At 41.9% G+C, this 17,811-nt stretch overlaps 5 protein-coding genes across 5 annotated transcripts; 2 read left to right on the top strand and 3 right to left on the bottom strand.

Annotated features, from left to right (window-relative positions):
• Window positions 1–1,962: 1,962 nt before the first annotated feature.
• PCYB_126560 (transcription factor with AP2 domain(s)) lies at window positions 1,963–4,706 on the top strand (the record flags this gene model as incomplete). Its single annotated transcript, XM_004223990.1, has 2 exons — window positions 1,963–2,008; window positions 2,212–4,706. The coding sequence occupies 2 exons, from the start codon at window positions 1,963–1,965 to the stop codon at window positions 4,704–4,706; spliced, it is 2,541 nt and encodes an 846-aa protein (XP_004224038.1).
• A 1,901-nt stretch (window positions 4,707–6,607) lies between these two features.
• Window positions 6,608–7,483, bottom strand: PCYB_126550 (hypothetical protein; the record flags this gene model as incomplete). The annotated part of the gene is made up of 2 exons (XM_004223989.1): window positions 6,608–7,208; window positions 7,311–7,483. The coding sequence occupies 2 exons, from the start codon at window positions 7,481–7,483 to the stop codon at window positions 6,608–6,610; spliced, it is 774 nt and encodes a 257-aa protein (XP_004224037.1).
• A 1,932-nt stretch (window positions 7,484–9,415) lies between these two features.
• Window positions 9,416–12,826, bottom strand: PCYB_126540 (3'-5' exonuclease domain containing protein; the record flags this gene model as incomplete). Its single annotated transcript, XM_004223988.1, has 1 exon — window positions 9,416–12,826. The coding sequence occupies one exon, from the start codon at window positions 12,824–12,826 to the stop codon at window positions 9,416–9,418; it is 3,411 nt and encodes a 1,136-aa protein (XP_004224036.1).
• Window positions 12,827–14,144: 1,318 nt separating this feature from the next.
• PCYB_126530 (hypothetical protein) lies at window positions 14,145–14,633 on the top strand (the record flags this gene model as incomplete). The annotated part of the gene is made up of 1 exon (XM_004223987.1): window positions 14,145–14,633. A coding segment is annotated over one exon (489 nt), but the record flags the coding sequence as incomplete, so codon positions are not given.
• A 695-nt stretch (window positions 14,634–15,328) lies between these two features.
• On the bottom strand, window positions 15,329–16,128 carry PCYB_126520 (hypothetical protein; the record flags this gene model as incomplete). Its single annotated transcript, XM_004223986.1, has 1 exon — window positions 15,329–16,128. A coding segment is annotated over one exon (798 nt), but the record flags the coding sequence as incomplete, so codon positions are not given.
• Window positions 16,129–17,811: the final 1,683 nt, after the last annotated feature.

Raw genomic sequence — 17,811 nt, 5'->3', positions numbered from 1 at the left:
CGCCCCCCGTGTTACCCCTATTTTTTTATGATCTGTTCATCACATTATATCACCCATTCTGCTTTTTTTTTTTTTTCACATCATTTCTTTATCATTCCTTTTGATGTATTTCATTTTTTTTCACATCTTTTCTTTATCGTTCCTTTTTATGTATTTTACCTTTTTTTTCACAGTTCGTTTGTTTATTTTTTCATGCAAGTTTGCGATTGTTCGTTGGGATAATCGCCACTACCTATTTCCATTTTAGCATCATCATCATCATTACTATTATCACTATTATTATTTTTTTTCTTTTTTTTGATTCACGCCTCTTCACTAATTGATTACCACTTTTTACTAATTTTTTTATTAATTTATTTCCACCTTAGTACCATTTCATCATTTTGCTATCTCCTGGGTGCCACTCCTTCGCCACTCCTTCGTCACTTCATCACCAATTCGCTGCTACCTGGCCCTCACCTTCCTATTACTTATTTTCCCCATTTTTTCACCCCCCCCCTACTGTAGGCTAACCTATCCTTCTGCCGACCAGTTCGCACGCTTACACTCCACGAATGTGTACGTAACACTCACACGCAGCTGCGTACACGCGTACATAACCTTTACGAGTGCATCCGTGCAATGTCCATGAGTACACCCGTGCGTATATATACACGCTCACGTGGCACCCTTTCACGCGCAACCAAAGCATTACCCATTCCTTTTTTTTAAAGCGTTAAAAAAAAAAAAAACGGAAAGCGGCGACTGCGGTTATTTGGATCGAACGCGTTACCCTCATTAGTAGTAGTAGCAGTAGTAGTAGTGTTTTTTTTCATTTCATATTTCATATTTTTTACGTTCTGCGCGCGTACCTTCATGTAATGTTTCCCCATTTTTACAGCACTTACCATTTTTAACACTATTATTATTTTTACCCTTTTTACCCATTTCACCATTTTCATCACTTTTACTATTTTATTTTTTCCACTTTCGGCCCTGCTCCCCCCCGGCACACCTATTAATAGCCCCTTTTTAAATTAACTACTTTGTTCGTTACATCACCTGTTTTTTTTTTTTTTTTTTTTTTACACGAAGACTGGGCCTGCTCACATGTTTGTAAGAACACATGCACGTGTTAAGTATGTGCCTACATGTACATTTGTGCATACACGTGTGAACGTACGCTGTGCCAATTATTGATTTGTGCACTGCGTACGGGCAGCATTGTAAATATATATATATATATACACCTATGCATAGATATATGTGTTTATGTCTTCACTCCTTGTGAATGCTTACGTGTTTTTTTTGCCCCCCACATCTGACTGTGTTACTTCACCTTGTTTTTTGTTCCTTCGCAACTGGGCGAATCTTTTTTCTTTTTTTTTATGAACTGATTAGGTTCACCGAACAGGGGGATGCTAGTAGCTGCCTAGACACAAGTTCACGAAGCGGCGACTCTCAGACGTGGTCATCTGTGGAAAGGGCCCTCTGGAAAAAAGCACGTTCCGCGCGTTTGTATGCATGTGCGTGTTTATGCATGAACGTTTGTATACGTCTACGCCTACGTCTGTATGCATGTACGATTGTATATACATAGGCATGTATACGTACCTGTGCAGGGCTCACAGTTCTACACGTGCCTTTGTCGCGGCATTTTTGTGCACACATGCTTGTGCATGTCAACAGTGCCACGCAGACATAACAAGTTTCACCCTATTTGGGATATTCTCCCTCGGTGCTGTAAGCGTTTCAAGCTGGAAGCTAATTGGAGTTGTTTTTTTTTGCCACCTCTTGGCCATTTTCGTCACCTTCGTCACGTTCGCCATTTTCGCCATTTTCGCGCCTGCCTAACAGCCCACCCACTTGTATGCACTCCCCGCGCCTCCTCGCACGTGTCTACTTGGTTGCAGTTCCGTGTGCCGCCATCCCCATATGAGTAATTATACAAATAAGATCACATATTAACAACCCCCACTGATAATGATGAATTACGACGAGAACGCAGACGCCCCTGGGAGTCAGAAAGGTAATTTATACGCATGTTGAGTTACCCCAAGAACAACCCATTCGCACATGCACGGATAGAGACGTGTCTTCTGTGATGACCACCAAAGGAGCTTCTTTTAATTGTGTTCAGCATACTCTAAGTTGCTTCTTCTTCCCCCCACGTCTCACACACGGTATATATTTTTTGCTTCAATTTTTTCCCCCCCTCTCCCCCTTTTGTAGAGAGCCCTCCCAATAGTACAGGAAGAAATAGAATGTACGAAAAAGGAATAGATGTGAACGAACCCGAAGTGTATGATGCAAATGAAGACAACACGAAAAACAAAGGTGTTTGGTATAATGCCAGAACGAAATGTTGGCTAGCTTGTGTTAAAGGGAGTGGAAGACACCTACGTGTTTTTTCTGTAAAGAAACATGGATTTAAGAGAGCGAGAATGCTAGCCGTTGAGTGTAAAAATTCAACCGTCATTAATTTTAACCCCTTGGCGAACGGGTCCGCAAATGGGGAACCCAACGGGGAAGCTAACGGAGCGACTAGTCAAGCTGACCACCCCACGCGCAGTAACGGAAAGGGCGCAGAGCCCTCTCACGCGCAAAACAATGGTGTGTATGCAAAACTTAAAAATGAGCCAAGCAACCATGTCAGTGGAAGAACCAGGGCATACAGCTATAATGAAGCAGGTCGAACTGATCACTCAAAACTGGAAGCACAAGAGTCCATGGATGTAGGAAGTTTGGCCACCATGAATAGCGAAAATGCTAGCGGAGTTACAAATGCTAGCATTAGCGCAAGTGCGAGTGCGAATGGAGTGGAAGAAGGACCTGATAGAAAAAGGCGTTACAATACAAGAAGGGGGAATAATAAATCTGTGGACGAGTTAAATAAGAAGGAGGAAAAAAATGAGACTAACGAAGAACATGCTTCTTTTTACAAAGAGAGCAATAATTGTAGTATCAGTCCACCTACTTCTAGAGGATACAATATGAGGGGACATTATAATACCAAGGGAAATTTAAATCTAAAGGGGAGTAGCGTCACTAAGGGAAGCAATTACAATACTGTGAAGAATAATAGCAGCATCTCGAAAGGGAATGGTGGAAGCCCCAAGGGAGGAAGTAATAACCTTAGGGGGTTAACCATATCCAAGGCTTCCCAAGCTAAGACTAATATCACCAGGAGCGCAGGAAGCAACAACACTTTCAAAGGGCACCAGCCAAACGGACATACCCTTCATCACACGGAGAGCTCGAGTTACACTCTGACCACTCGGAGTAGCCGTAACTACCATGCGGCAACGGATAGGTACAGCAGCAACAGCTTAACTACTGATGAGGTGAAGTCTTACAAAGAAGACAGGAACCAGTCGATGCAGACCCAAAATGGGAAACGACAAAGGGACACCCTTGTGGAGACACTAGACAGTTACCAAGGGGATAACAGAAAGAAGAAAAAAACTGCAAAGGATAAGTTCAGTTATCTGGTTAGGAAAGACAAGGGTGGTGGTGTCAGTGGTGGTGTTAACGGTGGCGCCAATGGTGGTGTTAACGGTGGCGCCAATGGTAGTGCCAATGGTGATGGAAATGGTGGCGGTAGTGCTGATGGCAATGGCGATGGTAATGGGGGCGTTAGTGGTGGTGACCCCGCTGCTATTTCCTCTGCGGCCTACCACGAGAGTAGTAACCATAATGACCACAACAGCGCAAGCAGTCATGCCACCCACAACACGCAGAACGCGCAGAACGCGCAAAACGCACACAACGCGCAAAACGCGCAAAGCACACAGAACACACGCAACACGCACAACACGCACAACACGCGGAACACCCGCAACAGCAGTGTGCACACTGTGCAGTTTGCTCAGAAGGGGCAAAACGGGCAGGGTGAGAAAAGCAGCCACGATGATTTCCAAAATATGCAGAGCTTGAATACCCGCTCCAGCACCACACAGAACTACCGGCATGGCACTCAGAATGAGAGTTACAACAACGGTTATGATAGCGGCTATCACAGTGCTTACCATAGCGGCCAGGCGAATCAGCAAAACACCCCAAGCGGGCTTACCTACCACAACACCCGCTCAAGCCACAACACGCGATCGAGTAACAACTCTCGATCGAATATCAACTCTCGATCAAATAACAACTATCGATCGAATAACAACACTCGATCGAATAACAACTCACGATCCAGTAACAACACGCGATCGAATAACAACTCTCGATCCAGTAACAACACGTGTATCATAACGGACAAAGATTTTCACGTTGATTCCCCCGAACAAACCAACGAGGATTTCTACTTAATAAAGCCTATGAACTATGACTACAGCGATAACAACGTGTGCAAACAACGAAGTAGCAAGCCGACCAACAACGAAAGAGAATATAATTTCATTTTTTCGAACGATTGTTACTCTGATTATTGTAGCCAGAACAGAGATGAATATAAGGCAAACTTTATTGACCTTACAAGGGAAGCCTTGTCATTAATTTTGCAGGATTTAAAAAAAAACGTCATCCCCAAAATACCCGTTGGGATAGAGAAAAGGGAGAGGTACACCAATTCATTACGCCTGTGTTTGAAAAGTGCCAAGTTTACCAAGCACATCAACGAACTGGAGCCCTACCTGGAGTTATTTAGCGAGTGTATAAAGAACAGTAAGCTGCCAAGTCACATGGATTTGAAGGACCAGCTGTTTTATCTCGACAAACTGTGAGGTGCGCGGTGAAGCGGTGAAGCGGCAGACATGGTGTTCACAGCGGACGCGTTTTTTTTATTTTTTACTTTTTATTGTTTATATTTATTCTTTATTTTTTTCCATTTTTTTCCACTTTTACCATTTATACAATTTTTACCATTTTTGCCATTTTTTTTTGTTTTGTTTTTACATGGATCACCCTTTACCACCAAAGCGCGCGAACGGCATGTCCCGGCAGGGGCAACCACGAGGCACTGCTCCGCGCAAGCGGGTAAAAGCGCAAGCTGCCCACTACGAGCTTACAAGTATATGCACACGCGTATATATTAAAACGTATATTGTTATTACGCCCATTTTTTCCACATTTTTTTGACGTCTTTTCCATTTTTTTCGTCTTTTTTTTTTTTTGGCCCCGATCCGCCCATTCACTCATTTTTAAATTCAGCACCAAAGGGGGAGGGCACATTTTTAAGAAGTGTTAAAATGCACGCACATGTGAAAAGAGTGGTTTTTTGATCCCCCTGCCACGAACATGTGCGTCTGCGTATGCCACGCGCAGTGCCCTTCACGCCAGACGCACCCCACCTGTGCTTGTAGGCGAACGTCTAGTTATAAAAATTTTAATCCCTACGTTTGTTTATTTGCAACATACACACATTCTCCATTTGATGTATTTTCCTCACCCCTCAAATATTTATCAATATTTTTACAATTTTTTTTTTTTTTTTTTTGAAATTTAGCATTTTACACGTGCATCAGCCACCACGTACACTTTTTCATGGGTATCTCTTTCCCCCTCCCATTTATTTTACCCTATTTATTATTACTCACTTTTCTGCCAGTTATTGAGGCTGTTTTGCTGCACCCTACCTGTCACGTAGCTGTGCCAATGCCCCCTTTTTTATGACCACGTCTTGTCTTTACTTTTTTTGACAAGTCTCAAAAATAAAACTAAAAAATTTTAGCGTAATTTAATTATTCATTCAAATGAACAACTATTGGAATAAAAAAAAAAAAAAATTACAATTTTTAATTGTGTAAGAAATTGTGAATGCAACGGGAAATGTGAGGAACTACGTCTCTCGTGTGAGTGGCCCACACGGAGAAGCGACTGACTTTCTAGACGGCCTCCTGTCTGTACATATGATTCCCCCTTTCGGTTGATTTGTGGCGCCGTTCACCTTATTAACTTGGCAAGAAAAAATGAGCAAAATGAAGCAAACCAAAGGGCCGCAATATGAAGCAAATCAAAGGGCTGCAAAACGAAACAAACCAAAGGGCCGCAAAATGAGGCAAACCAAAGGGCCGCAAAATGAAGCAAACCAAAGGGCCGCAAAACGAAGCAAACCAAAGGGCTGCAAAACGAAAGAACCCAAGGAGTTGCCAACCGAAATGATCTAATGATGGCTGCTCCCTACATCGAAAGGAATACGGCACGGACAAAAAAGCGACACATATTATGCACGTACATGTCTACTAGCGCTGCGCTGCGGCAAGTACCCTTTGTGGAACGTATGGGGGGCGCACATAGGCAGTGCTAGAGAGAATCGCACCAACCGCATCAGCCGAATCAGCCGAATCAGCCGCATCCCTGTAGAGCGCAAACGCCATACCCTGGGCGAGACTACCCTAAATAGCGCAATGGCGGAGTTCCCCTTTTTTTTAAAAAATTTAACAAAGCGCTATTCCGCGGGGAAAGGAAAAAGGGTAGCCCCGAAACTAGCGGCGCACATAGAGGGTTGCACCTTCCCCATTTAATTAATGCACATGGATTAATACCTTTTTAACATCACACAGAGAGGGTGTATATATACAGGGGTGAGATGGTGTATAGGTATGCACCCGCATGAGTATGCATTATGTGCGATTATTTGTTCCCATTCGGATGCTGTACCACTCCATTTTCTCCTCCCCCCGGGTCACCTCTTGGACGTCTCCGATATGAACATGTCGATGAACTTCTCCCTGTCGTAGTTACTAAATTCAGAGAGGTAGTCAAAGTCCAAATCGCTGAAGCAGGTGCGCTTCTCAAAATCATCATTATGGTTTTTATTTATCCCTAAACCGAAGTAGCAGTTTTTGTAAATTTTCGGATTAGTCCCGTTGGTGTTATCCGCATGGCTACGCTCATTCATGTAGGTACTGGCTGCATTCATCCGATTTTCACGCGAAAAAGGATCAAAAATTGTTTCGCATTCCGCATTGCTAACGCGATATTGGTTATCCTCATTCGTAGCTAAGTTCTTCATTATACAATTCTTTTTTAATTTTTGCAAAGAGCATTTATTCCTACGCATGTCATATGTAGCACTAGGCAAGTTGTCATAATAGTAGGGCTTAAACACATAGTTGGAAATTCCCTCCCCAATTTTTTTACCATTTTGTATGAAAGAACTTGGATTAACAAATGGGTTCATGTGGCTCTGTTCGGAATACTTCTTATTGTTATAAACAAAATTGCTATCGTTATGAATTTGCAATTTATAAAATGCCGCACATGTAGAGGCACGCTTTTTATACCTTAGCATGTTGCTCAGAATGTCTACACCCCGTTTAAGCGAAGAACTGATACTCGCACTAATATTCACAGGGTCAGAATTGTAATATAAGTTATTGCTTAACTTTCTAAATGCATAGAATAGTAACTTTAACTGTGCGATTTTAAAATTTTTTATTAAATTTATGAAATTTTTTTCCACAATATCTGCGTCTAGTTCTACATAGTTGTCCTCATCCTCGTCCGCGCCTGTTCTGCTTGGCCCCCCTCCTCCCGCGGCGGATGGTATTTCCTTCATGCCCTTTCTCATAGACAGTATTAAATTTTTTTCATTTTTTTTTAAAATGTCAATTTTGTTATCCAAAAGCTGTTTTTTTAGTTCCTTCATTTGTAATGTTAGCCTTTCATTTTCTGCCAACAGAATTAATTGCTCCTGCCTAAATAATTTCAAATGGGAGTCCGTATACTTGAGAATTTCAGGATACCTATTCTTCTGGTGATGCATAACTCCGAATGCGTTAAGTACCAACTGGTTGATGGCTTTCTTTTTTAATTTGTAATTGATACTGTTACTTTCTATTAGGTAGATGAATTTCTGTGCCGCTGATCCTTTTCGTAATGCTTTATATGTAATTTTCCTAGCTTCATTCAGTGTAATATAATTTATTTTCGTGTCTTTGTCTCTTTCTTCAAGTAATTTCCTTAAGCTCTTTATTTCACTGTCCTTAATTAACAAATCTTTCTTCATCTTCTTCTTCTCTTCCTTCAACTTCTTGTAACTTTCATCATTACTTAAGTCATATTTCGAGTTGTTACTTATGTTTAGTGTTCTCATTTCTGCTTCGTTTTCCCCAGCTATTCCACTTTTCGTTGGAGTGCTAGCCATTTTTTTTTTTTCTTAAAATTGTTCATATAAAATTGTTAAAAATGTATGTGTATTTGCGTTTTTACCTGACCTGTTTTTAAAAAAGGGAAGAAGAACAGTTTAGCTAGTCCGATTTCAGGGCAGGCAAATCTGCATTGCCCCTCCTTTTTTCCCACCAATAAAGAGAAAATCGTTTTTGCAAAAACTTCTTTTTTCACTCCTTTTAAAAGGTGAAACATGGCATACACAATAAAATAAGTATTTTGCATGTGATGCCTTCCAACTTTTTTTGGTGGGAAAAAATCAGACAAGTCAGACTTCACCAAATTGGGGCCATTTCTGCAGCTTTAAAATGCGGGGGAATTCGCAAAATGGGTGGAGGGGCGTGGCGTATTCAAAACTGCGCACTACCGAATGGTGAGTAAATTTTCTAAGCTGCACATGCGATTGTAAATTGCGTTTCAACTGGGGGGGGGGATTTTTTCATGCATCCTTTGTTCATTTGGTTAACTGGTAAACAGGGCAACTGCTCAGTTATACTCTTTCACGCTCGCGCTTCTGGGCGGTTGGACAAATGCGTTATGGCGCCAGTGCGTGCTTGCCTTTTTCCGTTGCACTGCACTTAGCTCGACGATCGGCATACACATCCACATTTGCCCCTCCAAAAAGCGTTCAAATTGAAACACAAAAATATCAGCCCCGCATTTTAGACTTTCGTTCGTTTGTGTTCATTTGACGACAATTTTGCAACAAAACAAAACAAAACAAAATAAAACAAACAAACAAAAAAAAAATCTTATTCTCAAATAAAAGGAAAAAAAAGGAATTTTTCATACGCCCTTCTTTTATTTATGATGAGGCGGGTAAAAAAAAAAAAAAAAAAAGTAGTACCAAAGCGAAAGCAATAAAAAATTACCAGCAAAAAACCTTGCACAGACACCTCCAAACTTCCTGTTCACATGTTTAGGAGGACAAATGGAAGAATTCATCACGTGGGGATACTACCAACAGTGTATCCAATGCAGGAGTGAACCACGTTTTTTTTGTCATGCTAACAAATGATGCGTATTTGGAACCACCACAATGGAACGTTTCCCCGGGCGATTAACTGAAGTATTCCTGAGTGTGCGCGCAACGGTGTAGGTAAGACGCACGAATGGAACATACGCAAGAATGTACTCGAACACACACGAATGAACAGGCAAACGAATATGCTTGGTAAGTGTGAGGATAAAAAAAAGCTAAAGAAGCCGCTTCACACTGCAACCAATTATACTTATCAAATTATGTTTTATGTTTTCTTCTTTTTTCCCATTCTCCTATGCCGTCTTTTCTTACCAGTTCAGCTTCGAACTGCTGGACCTATTAGACATTCCACTTTTTGTTCATTTCGCTTAAAATGTTTTTGGAGTACAGACCTTTTCTGTTCTTTATATTATACTGCTGGTTGTACGACTGGTGTTGTGTTTGTTTAATTTTTTTTTGGCCAGAACTGTTGTTAGCAACGTCGTGGGGTAGTTGCCTTTTCGCACTTTTGTAAATGGTCCTCTGCTTCTGCATTTGTGCTCCCTCTTTTTCCGTCTTCACATTTTTTTCCTTCTCAGGATGCTCAGAAGTTTTACACATTTCCTGGTTCTTCTCTTTGACGTAGCTAAGTAGGGACGACAGCAAAGCGTAGTTTTCATATTTTCCATTTTTGCTGCCCAGGGTTTTATGTTTCTTGCTGGCCTCCTCGTCACTTTCGTCGTTGCCAAAGAATGTTCTCTCCAGGGTAAAGGTCTGATCAGGTGCACTGACTGTGGGGGTTCCTCCCTCTTCGCGCGCCTCCTGTTCGTTATCGCGTCCGTCGCATCTGCTACGTGGGGCACAGCAAGGGTCATCGCCAACGTCGTTGCCAACGTCGTTGACAACACCATCGCCAACATCATCACCAACGCCATCTCCGCCGCCGTCCTCAGCAGCGTCTTCCTCATCGTCGGGAGGATGCACCTCACGTTGGGCCCCCTCCGAAATGCTCTGAAAGTGCATCCTCGGGGGGACAATGAGGATTCCGTTCGTTTCGTCTGTCCCGTCCACATCATCTCCACCTACGCCTCTTTGTGCCTCCCTAGGGAAGGGGCGTTGCACGGAATTCAATTCCTGTTCACTGGTGCAATCACAAATGTTGGACTTCTCATTTTGAATAAAATTTCGATAAAATTGTGGATTCGTTTTTTTTTTCATATTCGATTTGATAATAATCTCAAATAGGGTCTCCAGATTTTCAGACATGTGATTAGACATGGGGATGATATTATTCTTTAAGCTTGAAATTGAAGTAGGCATATTTAAAATAATAGAAATTATGGTGTGGATATTAATTATGCTATCCGGAGATTCGTCATTTCTTTTGGCTAGTTTTTCTCTCCACACTAATATATTTTCTATTAAGTTATCACAACTGGTGGAGTTATAATAGGACGTTTTTATAATCGTTTTGATTTTTTCCTTTGTCTTTTCCACATCACACACATCTTTTACCTTGTACTCCAGAAGGCACATCTTATTGCTCTCTCTGAATACCTTCCTGATAATTTCTTCTCCATATTTTTGTTCCTCTTCCGATGTGTCTTCGAATTTTATATTTTCGAAGTGTACGTAGACGTTGCTTGGGGGGGGGCCATCTTGGTCGAGCATCCTTTGCAGAGTGTCCATCGCGTCCACCGCGTCCATCGCATCCATCGGGTCCACCGAGCCCATCGCATCCATCGGGTCCACCGCGCCCACCGCGCCCATCGCACCCACCGAGCCCATCTCACCTTCGCCTCCCCCCTGCGCGTGGCCCGCCCGCCGGTAGTGCGCAAATATGTAGTTGAAATACAAATCCGTTTTGACGTACTCGAAAAGGTAGTACAGATAGTGGAAAGGCGTCCTCAAATTATGAACCATGTCAGGAGACAACGGTCTTGTGAGAGCATTTAATCCATGACCAGCAGAATTGACACTGACGTGGAAGTAATTGTGCACCAGATATGGCAAGGAATTTCTCACGCTAAGAAAATCCGAACAAATCGAAATGTCGATAATGTTAACAAAGTAGATCGAGAAATCCTTCTGCATTACTGGTGTGATATTTTTCGACTTGTACAAAATTTTGAGGATATTCGGATCTGTAGTAACCTCGTTCAGTTCATGCATCTGCTCGAACATGTGCAGTGTATCAATGATGTAATCACACTCTTCTGTTCCCACTAGAATTAGGGAAGTGAAACCTCGGTAGGTATTCTTATAATTCACCACAAGGGAGAGAGACATTTTAGAACACTTTTCTTTAATAGTATGAACCATTTCTACCAGTTCGCCTTCATTGCTAATAATTTTGCACTCCTTCTCACTTAACTGCACCGGTTTCTGCAGTTCTGGGGTTACCTTCACGAAGGGGGATACACTTTCATCCCATTCGTGATACCGATTAATCATGTCATTTATTTCGTAATTGTACGGATGGCCCAGGTTGCTAAATTGGGGACCATACTTGTTTATGTCCTTATCTAGCCTTTTTAGCATCTTCCAAAAAAAATACTCATCCGGGGGGGAAGTAAGCCATTCCGGGGTGACAGTAAGCTCTTCCGAGGAGTCCTCCGAACTGCTGCACGAGTGGGGTGCCTTCACCACTACCATCGTTCCCTCCGCTGCGTCTCCCATATCATCCTCTTCAAATATTTCTTCGAGAATATCCCCACAACTTATATTCTTCAGATTATTGCCTTTAAAAAGTTCCCTGTATCGAAGAACCTTCCTCTTTTTTTGGATGTAGCTTTGTAGGCACTTGACCCCTTCCACAAAGCCTCTCTCCAGCTCAGCAAGTCTGTTATGTTTCACAGTTAGACGGGGGATGAAGAAGGTAACATAATTGTTAATCAGGTGTAACCAGGCAAACTGTATTTTTCTCGATCTATTCCTAAATGGGGAGAGACTATCTATCATTTGGGGATTCTCTTCACTCTTTACCTTCCTCTTTGATGGCCTCCTTTTTTTACTATTTTTGTTCATTTCCTTTTTTGTTTTTTTTTCATTTCCCTTCTCTGTGGAACTCTCCTCCGATTCGCTCTGCACGTGCAAGATATTCGATTGGAAAATTAGCTGAAAGGTATTAACTCTTTCTTCATCATCACCAGTTCGTTCATGCAAATTGGGTTCCTTACTCTTCGTATCGTTAGGGTTCCTATCTGTGTTGGTTCTCCCCTCTGCATTATCATCCTTTTCCTCCTCTGAATCACTATCTGCTGATTTGCCTGCCCCCCTGTGGGGTCCATACTCCCTTGGGGAAGAAGCAAACTCGGGGAGGAAATTCTCCTCAAGTTTGCTACTTTTACATGCCAACATTGAAGCCTCCTTATCTTTAACATGAAAGAATCGAAAACAGTCCTTCGATCTGGTGAAGATTTCATCCAGCGTATTCGATATGATATGATAATTATTAGCTAGGGTTAAGTAGTCACCGTTCAGCTCCCACGTAATCGAACTTTTTGTTTTTTCATTAGAGCTGTATAGTAACAAGTCATGCACCGTTTTTAGTAAATCCCTTTGGATTTTTTTAACCTGCTCATCGTTGGACATGTCATCTACTCTGCTCTCGTAGAGACAATTTGTGGAGAGTCTGTTTGTTAGTTTCACAATTTCGATAACATTTTTTAGTAACTGCTTTATTAAGTAGTCGTTTTCGTCGTTGAGCAGTTCGACCTCCCCACCTTTTCCCCTCACCAGCTCTTCAATCCGCTTACTGCAGTGCTCCATCGTTCTCCGCGGTCAGGAAGTGCTACCTGCTTATTGGGTGGGGCACGCCACCTTCGCCTCAGTCAACGCGGAGTAAACAAACGAGCGCGCTTCACAGTGGGTATGCCAATAATACATACATACAAACATGCATATATATATATATATATACATGCATACTTATTACATACACGTGCGCACCAACCCCGCGGGGGTACGTTCTTCGCTGCTCTCAAATGTTACGCCTGCCCGAATCTACAAAACAACAAACCATCATACTGGCATATGGCAGATCGCGTCCCCTGAGTGGCAAAAGAGAAATTCACGCGATATTCGTCAAAACGGTCGCAACTCGACAGTAAATTCGTCCTTCACCTTATATATAGCTATACGTACATAGATGATGAGAACTTATATACGTTGCCATGTTTTAAATTTTTGTCAAGCAAAATTGAAGTGAGCACGGAAGCGAAGGGGGGAGGTGACATGGGAACAGTTTTCCATGAGAAAAAAAAAAAAAAAAATGCACCTCCATTTTGACATAAAAAATTTTTCTAATGAGAGTTTTCTAATTGGAGTTTCCCTAATTGGGGTTTCCCTGAATGGAGTTTTCCTAAATGGTGTTCTCCTAAATGGTGTTCTCCTAAATGGAATTCCTTTCCCTGTAATTTTATTATGTTACATTTTTCACTTTTACAATTATTATTGCTATAATTTTTTTTTTTTTCTTATTCCGTGTTGCCTCTCCAGCTGCCGCCCCACAGTTGCTCCTCCACTCGTCCGCTTGCCCACACCCTTTGCGCAAATTTAGCAAAACGCCAATTCTTCATTTCACGCGAAGGGACCAACCCCCCCGTTTGGCCACACTACCGTGAACAGTTGAGCATTTCTTTGTAGCACCGATTTTATGCGTCCCCTTGCATGTGTACAATTCGAACTTGCTCGTCTCTCGCCGCCCCTGCGAACGTGGAGAAACGTTTATGCTTGGCGTGGCGGTTTATGGCTATACCGGTAGGCATAATGTGAATCGCGTATTCATCCCCGTGGCTACCCACGCGATTGCCCCAAACCTGCGCATTCCCGCTGTAGCCGTAGTGCCATTTTATCCCCTTAGGGCGGCTATACCACAAGCACCTCAGGTTAGAGAAACACAAATATACGGGGGGATATTTTTTATTTGTACGTGTGCACATTCGTGACGGTCCAAGATATAGCCTCACGTGAAGGTGTTGCCCCCACAGATAGAGCATTAAACGGCAGACCAACTGCGTAAACACGCATACCCCGTGAATACACCCCACTAGCACAGCAGCTAGCTAAAATAATAAAAAAAAAAAAAATGAACGGGGAAGAAAAAAACGATTTTTGTAAAGACGCGGCACTGAACCATGCAGAGGTGATAAAAGAAGAAAAGCACGCAGAAGCGGTACCAGAAAATCTATCGTGTCTAATTTGCTATGATGACATAGACGAAAGTAACTACATCGAATATAAAACAAGCCAATTTAGCGAGTGGCACCCAAGTATGTTCTGTCAAAACTGCACAGGTATATTAATACAAACCCAGTACCATAAATATATAAATAACGTGCAAAAGTCAGAGTGCCTGAGGGAACAAAAAAACTTACTTGAAATGGGACCTCCAATAAATGTAAAGGACAAAAACGGCTTTCCCGTCTCAGATGGAAATGAAATTTATAGCCTTTGGTACTTTTGTGATAAAAAAATTCATTCGGCAAAATTGGATGGCAGCTTGGAGGGCGAGGAACGAATGAAATTGTGGAATGAGTTAAAAAATTTTCTTATAAAAGAGGACAAAGCAGAGCAGGGGTGAGGGTAGAACTCCATTTGTTTCGTTCTGCCTGTAGGATGATTTGAGATTGCCTCACCGCTTCACACATGGAAGCGGTAGCGTGGTTACAAGATCGCCTTGGCAGCATTACTCGCGCGTCAGCACATGTGTGCAAATTTTTGTTCGCACAGAAACGATGTACGTACATGTGACCGCCAGATGGACACCCTTTTGGAAGTGGCTCAACTTTGTCATAAGGGATGAATAATAAACACCCGATTTATTTTTTACCCGTTTAGTATATAAGATGAAACTTTATATTGTCTGTTTCGTGCCGTTGATATCACTTCCCTTATTCCTTTCCCCCTTTTTTTTTTTTTTTAACTCCATTTTATTTCACATTTGGGTGAAAAAAGTGTGCGAATATTTTTTTGGAAATATATTTTTTTATGTATTACGATGGTGCGGGGGCCCATTTCGTGGGGAGAGGAGCAGAAAGGTTCGCAGCTATACTTACTGACGGTGACTGCTAGACGGACGGATGGTCACTCCTTTGCTGACTGACGGTCACTGCTACACCGACTGACGGTCACTCCTTTACTGACTTCGGGTCACTGCTACACCGACTGAGTTTCATTGCATGGGGAGGCCCCCTCTCTCCTCATCGCCGCTTCCGCAACGATCCTTGCCGCCGCCACCGCAACGATCCCTGCCGCCACCACCGCAACGCCTCACAAATTGTCGTAGTTAATGTCCAAGAAGTACTTCTCCTCAAATAGGACATACACATCCTTGAGCTGAAACGTTTTATTGGGGACACTCAGCAGATCTGATATATACTGCTTCATGTTAACTTCGCTTTCAAACCGAGCAGTGGGTATGCAGTAAAACCCATCTAAGGAGGTCTCATCGTACTGATGGTCACTGCTGAAATCGATATAGGACAATTTTTTGGCATATATTAAATAGTCCAAAGGGTCAACCAGCTCCTTCGTCATTACAATCTGGTTAGCAATGGTGGAAATAACATTTGGGGAGCTCAAAATTTTCACCATTTCTTCTTTTGTTTTTAACAATTTATGTCCAACATTATTTAACTCGTACAGTAAATAATTCAAGGGAATTTTATTATGAAACACGTGGAAAAATGGAATGAGGAAAATAAGGAACCCCCTTATATGATGATCCATATTGGACAACAAAAAATCGTTATGCTTTCTGTATGTAATACATTGCGTTAATGCATATTCAATCCTCGTTTTCGAATTCAGCGTTAGCAAATTTAACGCCAAAATATTTTTTACCTTCTTTTGTAATAACTTCAAAATAGCTTTTTTTTTTTTGACATTATTGTTACAGTTTGGTACAAAAATATTAATGACCGAAAATAAATCTTCTCTCTTCACTGGAAAGGGCTGATTTTTTAGCAATACCTGCAGTGCAATTTTAACTGCTAATTTTATGTCATTTTCTTTTTTTCCTTTTTTCGATTCGCTTTTTTTTTTTTTCCTTTCTTCTTCTTTTTTCCCTCCTGTAATGGATTGTTATTACTTTTTTGTTGTCCCTCCTTGTGACTACTTCCACTGGCATCACTGTCCTCCTCATCGTTGTCATCCTCGTTGAAGGACTGCGTGGAGGTGGAACTTTCCGTCTCGCTGCTGCTAGGATCTTCAACGAGCGCGTCATTTTCTTGACTGCCACTCGTTCCCCTGTTAACGTGAATCTCTGCATTGAAATTATCATACACGTTTTCGTCTTCCACGTCTTCAAAAAAGGGCTCCTCCATGTTGTCCCCCATCATTTGGTTCATCGGGTTAGCTTCTTATTTTTTTTTGCTTTCACCTCACACAATACACCGTTGTGCTTGCTTGCATGTGTGGGTGGGGTACTACTCCTACCTATCCGTGGGTAACCCAGGAGGGATAAATATAAGCATAAAGCTTCACGGAGAGGTGCACAAGGACGGTGCTTCAGAAATGTTGCTAAATTATCTTATCCCCCCCTTTTCCTTTTCCAAAAAATGTTGGCAGCAAGCACTCGTGGAGTCGCTAACCGGGTAGAATATCGGCCAATCCCCTAATTGCGCCCTTTGGCACTAGAACCAGTACGAAGGTAAGGCAAAAATTGACACACTGCAGTATGGTACTCCGCAGCCGCATTGTTGCCACTACCACCACAGACTCACTACCCCCCGATGACGTCGTCTACCACCACGGGGGGCATAGCTCAGAAGCTTTTTCTATGTTTACCCCATTTAGGGGCATGTTACTTTGTTTGTGTGGGCGCTTCTCCTCTTGGCAAAAAAGGGGAAGAAGCGGGAAATTTCGGAAACCATCACATGTACGCAAGATTGGGTTCATATAAACATGTGGGGGTAAGCATGTAAAAAAATAAACGCGTACATACGCGCATGCACATAGCAGCAGATATATATATAAGTAAGTATGTACTACATGTATATATCTCCACTAGTGAGGGTAGTACCTCACGTGTACATATTTGTTCCTCCCGCGCGCTACCTAATTTTTTGGCGCAATTCTTTTCCCCCTGGTCGTTTTTTTCTAACAGGTAATTATTACCTTTTTATGCGCCAACTCTCGCGTGGGGAATTTTTTTTTTTTTTTCACTTCTAATTAGCGCGTTTGCATAAATAAGCAAAGGGGTACGCAGATTAACCTAAACCAACGGGTCACACGCAGTGCAGGTAAAAATGGCGGAAATGAGCTGTGCCCTAACTGAACATATTTTTGCTATGCACATGAAATAATAGTGACCGCCCGCGCCATGAACCACCGCGTCAAGTTTCGCGCACGCGTACATAATGTTTTATATACATATACATATATATATATATACATTTATATGGCGCGGAATGTACTATATGTATATATTATGCTTGTACTTCTATAGTTATACTTGCCCCACATTGGGATGACTAGGTTTATACTCCAGTTAACCTAACCCGGCGGAACTCGGAACGACCGCCCCCCTATCGCTTCTCCACAGTATTAGTACAATATCTCAAGAAAAAAAAAAAAAAAAAAAAAAAAAAAAACGACTTTTATAATTTTTTAGATATAATTTTTTTTACGTAATTAATCTGAATTTAATATTAGTCAAGAGCAAAGATATAAAACCAGTGACTGTGAAATTTCAAATTTACGTGTATATGGATATGGCCAAAAAAGGAGCAAACATATATACGTAAAATAGT

The sequence above is a fragment of the Plasmodium cynomolgi genome, chromosome 12 (assembly GCF_000321355.1).
Source record: "Plasmodium cynomolgi strain B DNA, chromosome 12, whole genome shotgun sequence".
Classification (NCBI taxonomy): Eukaryota; Apicomplexa; class Aconoidasida; order Haemosporida; family Plasmodiidae; genus Plasmodium; species Plasmodium cynomolgi.
The sequence above is the reverse complement of the archived record's forward strand: the minus strand, read 5'-3'. Positions and strand labels throughout refer to the sequence as shown.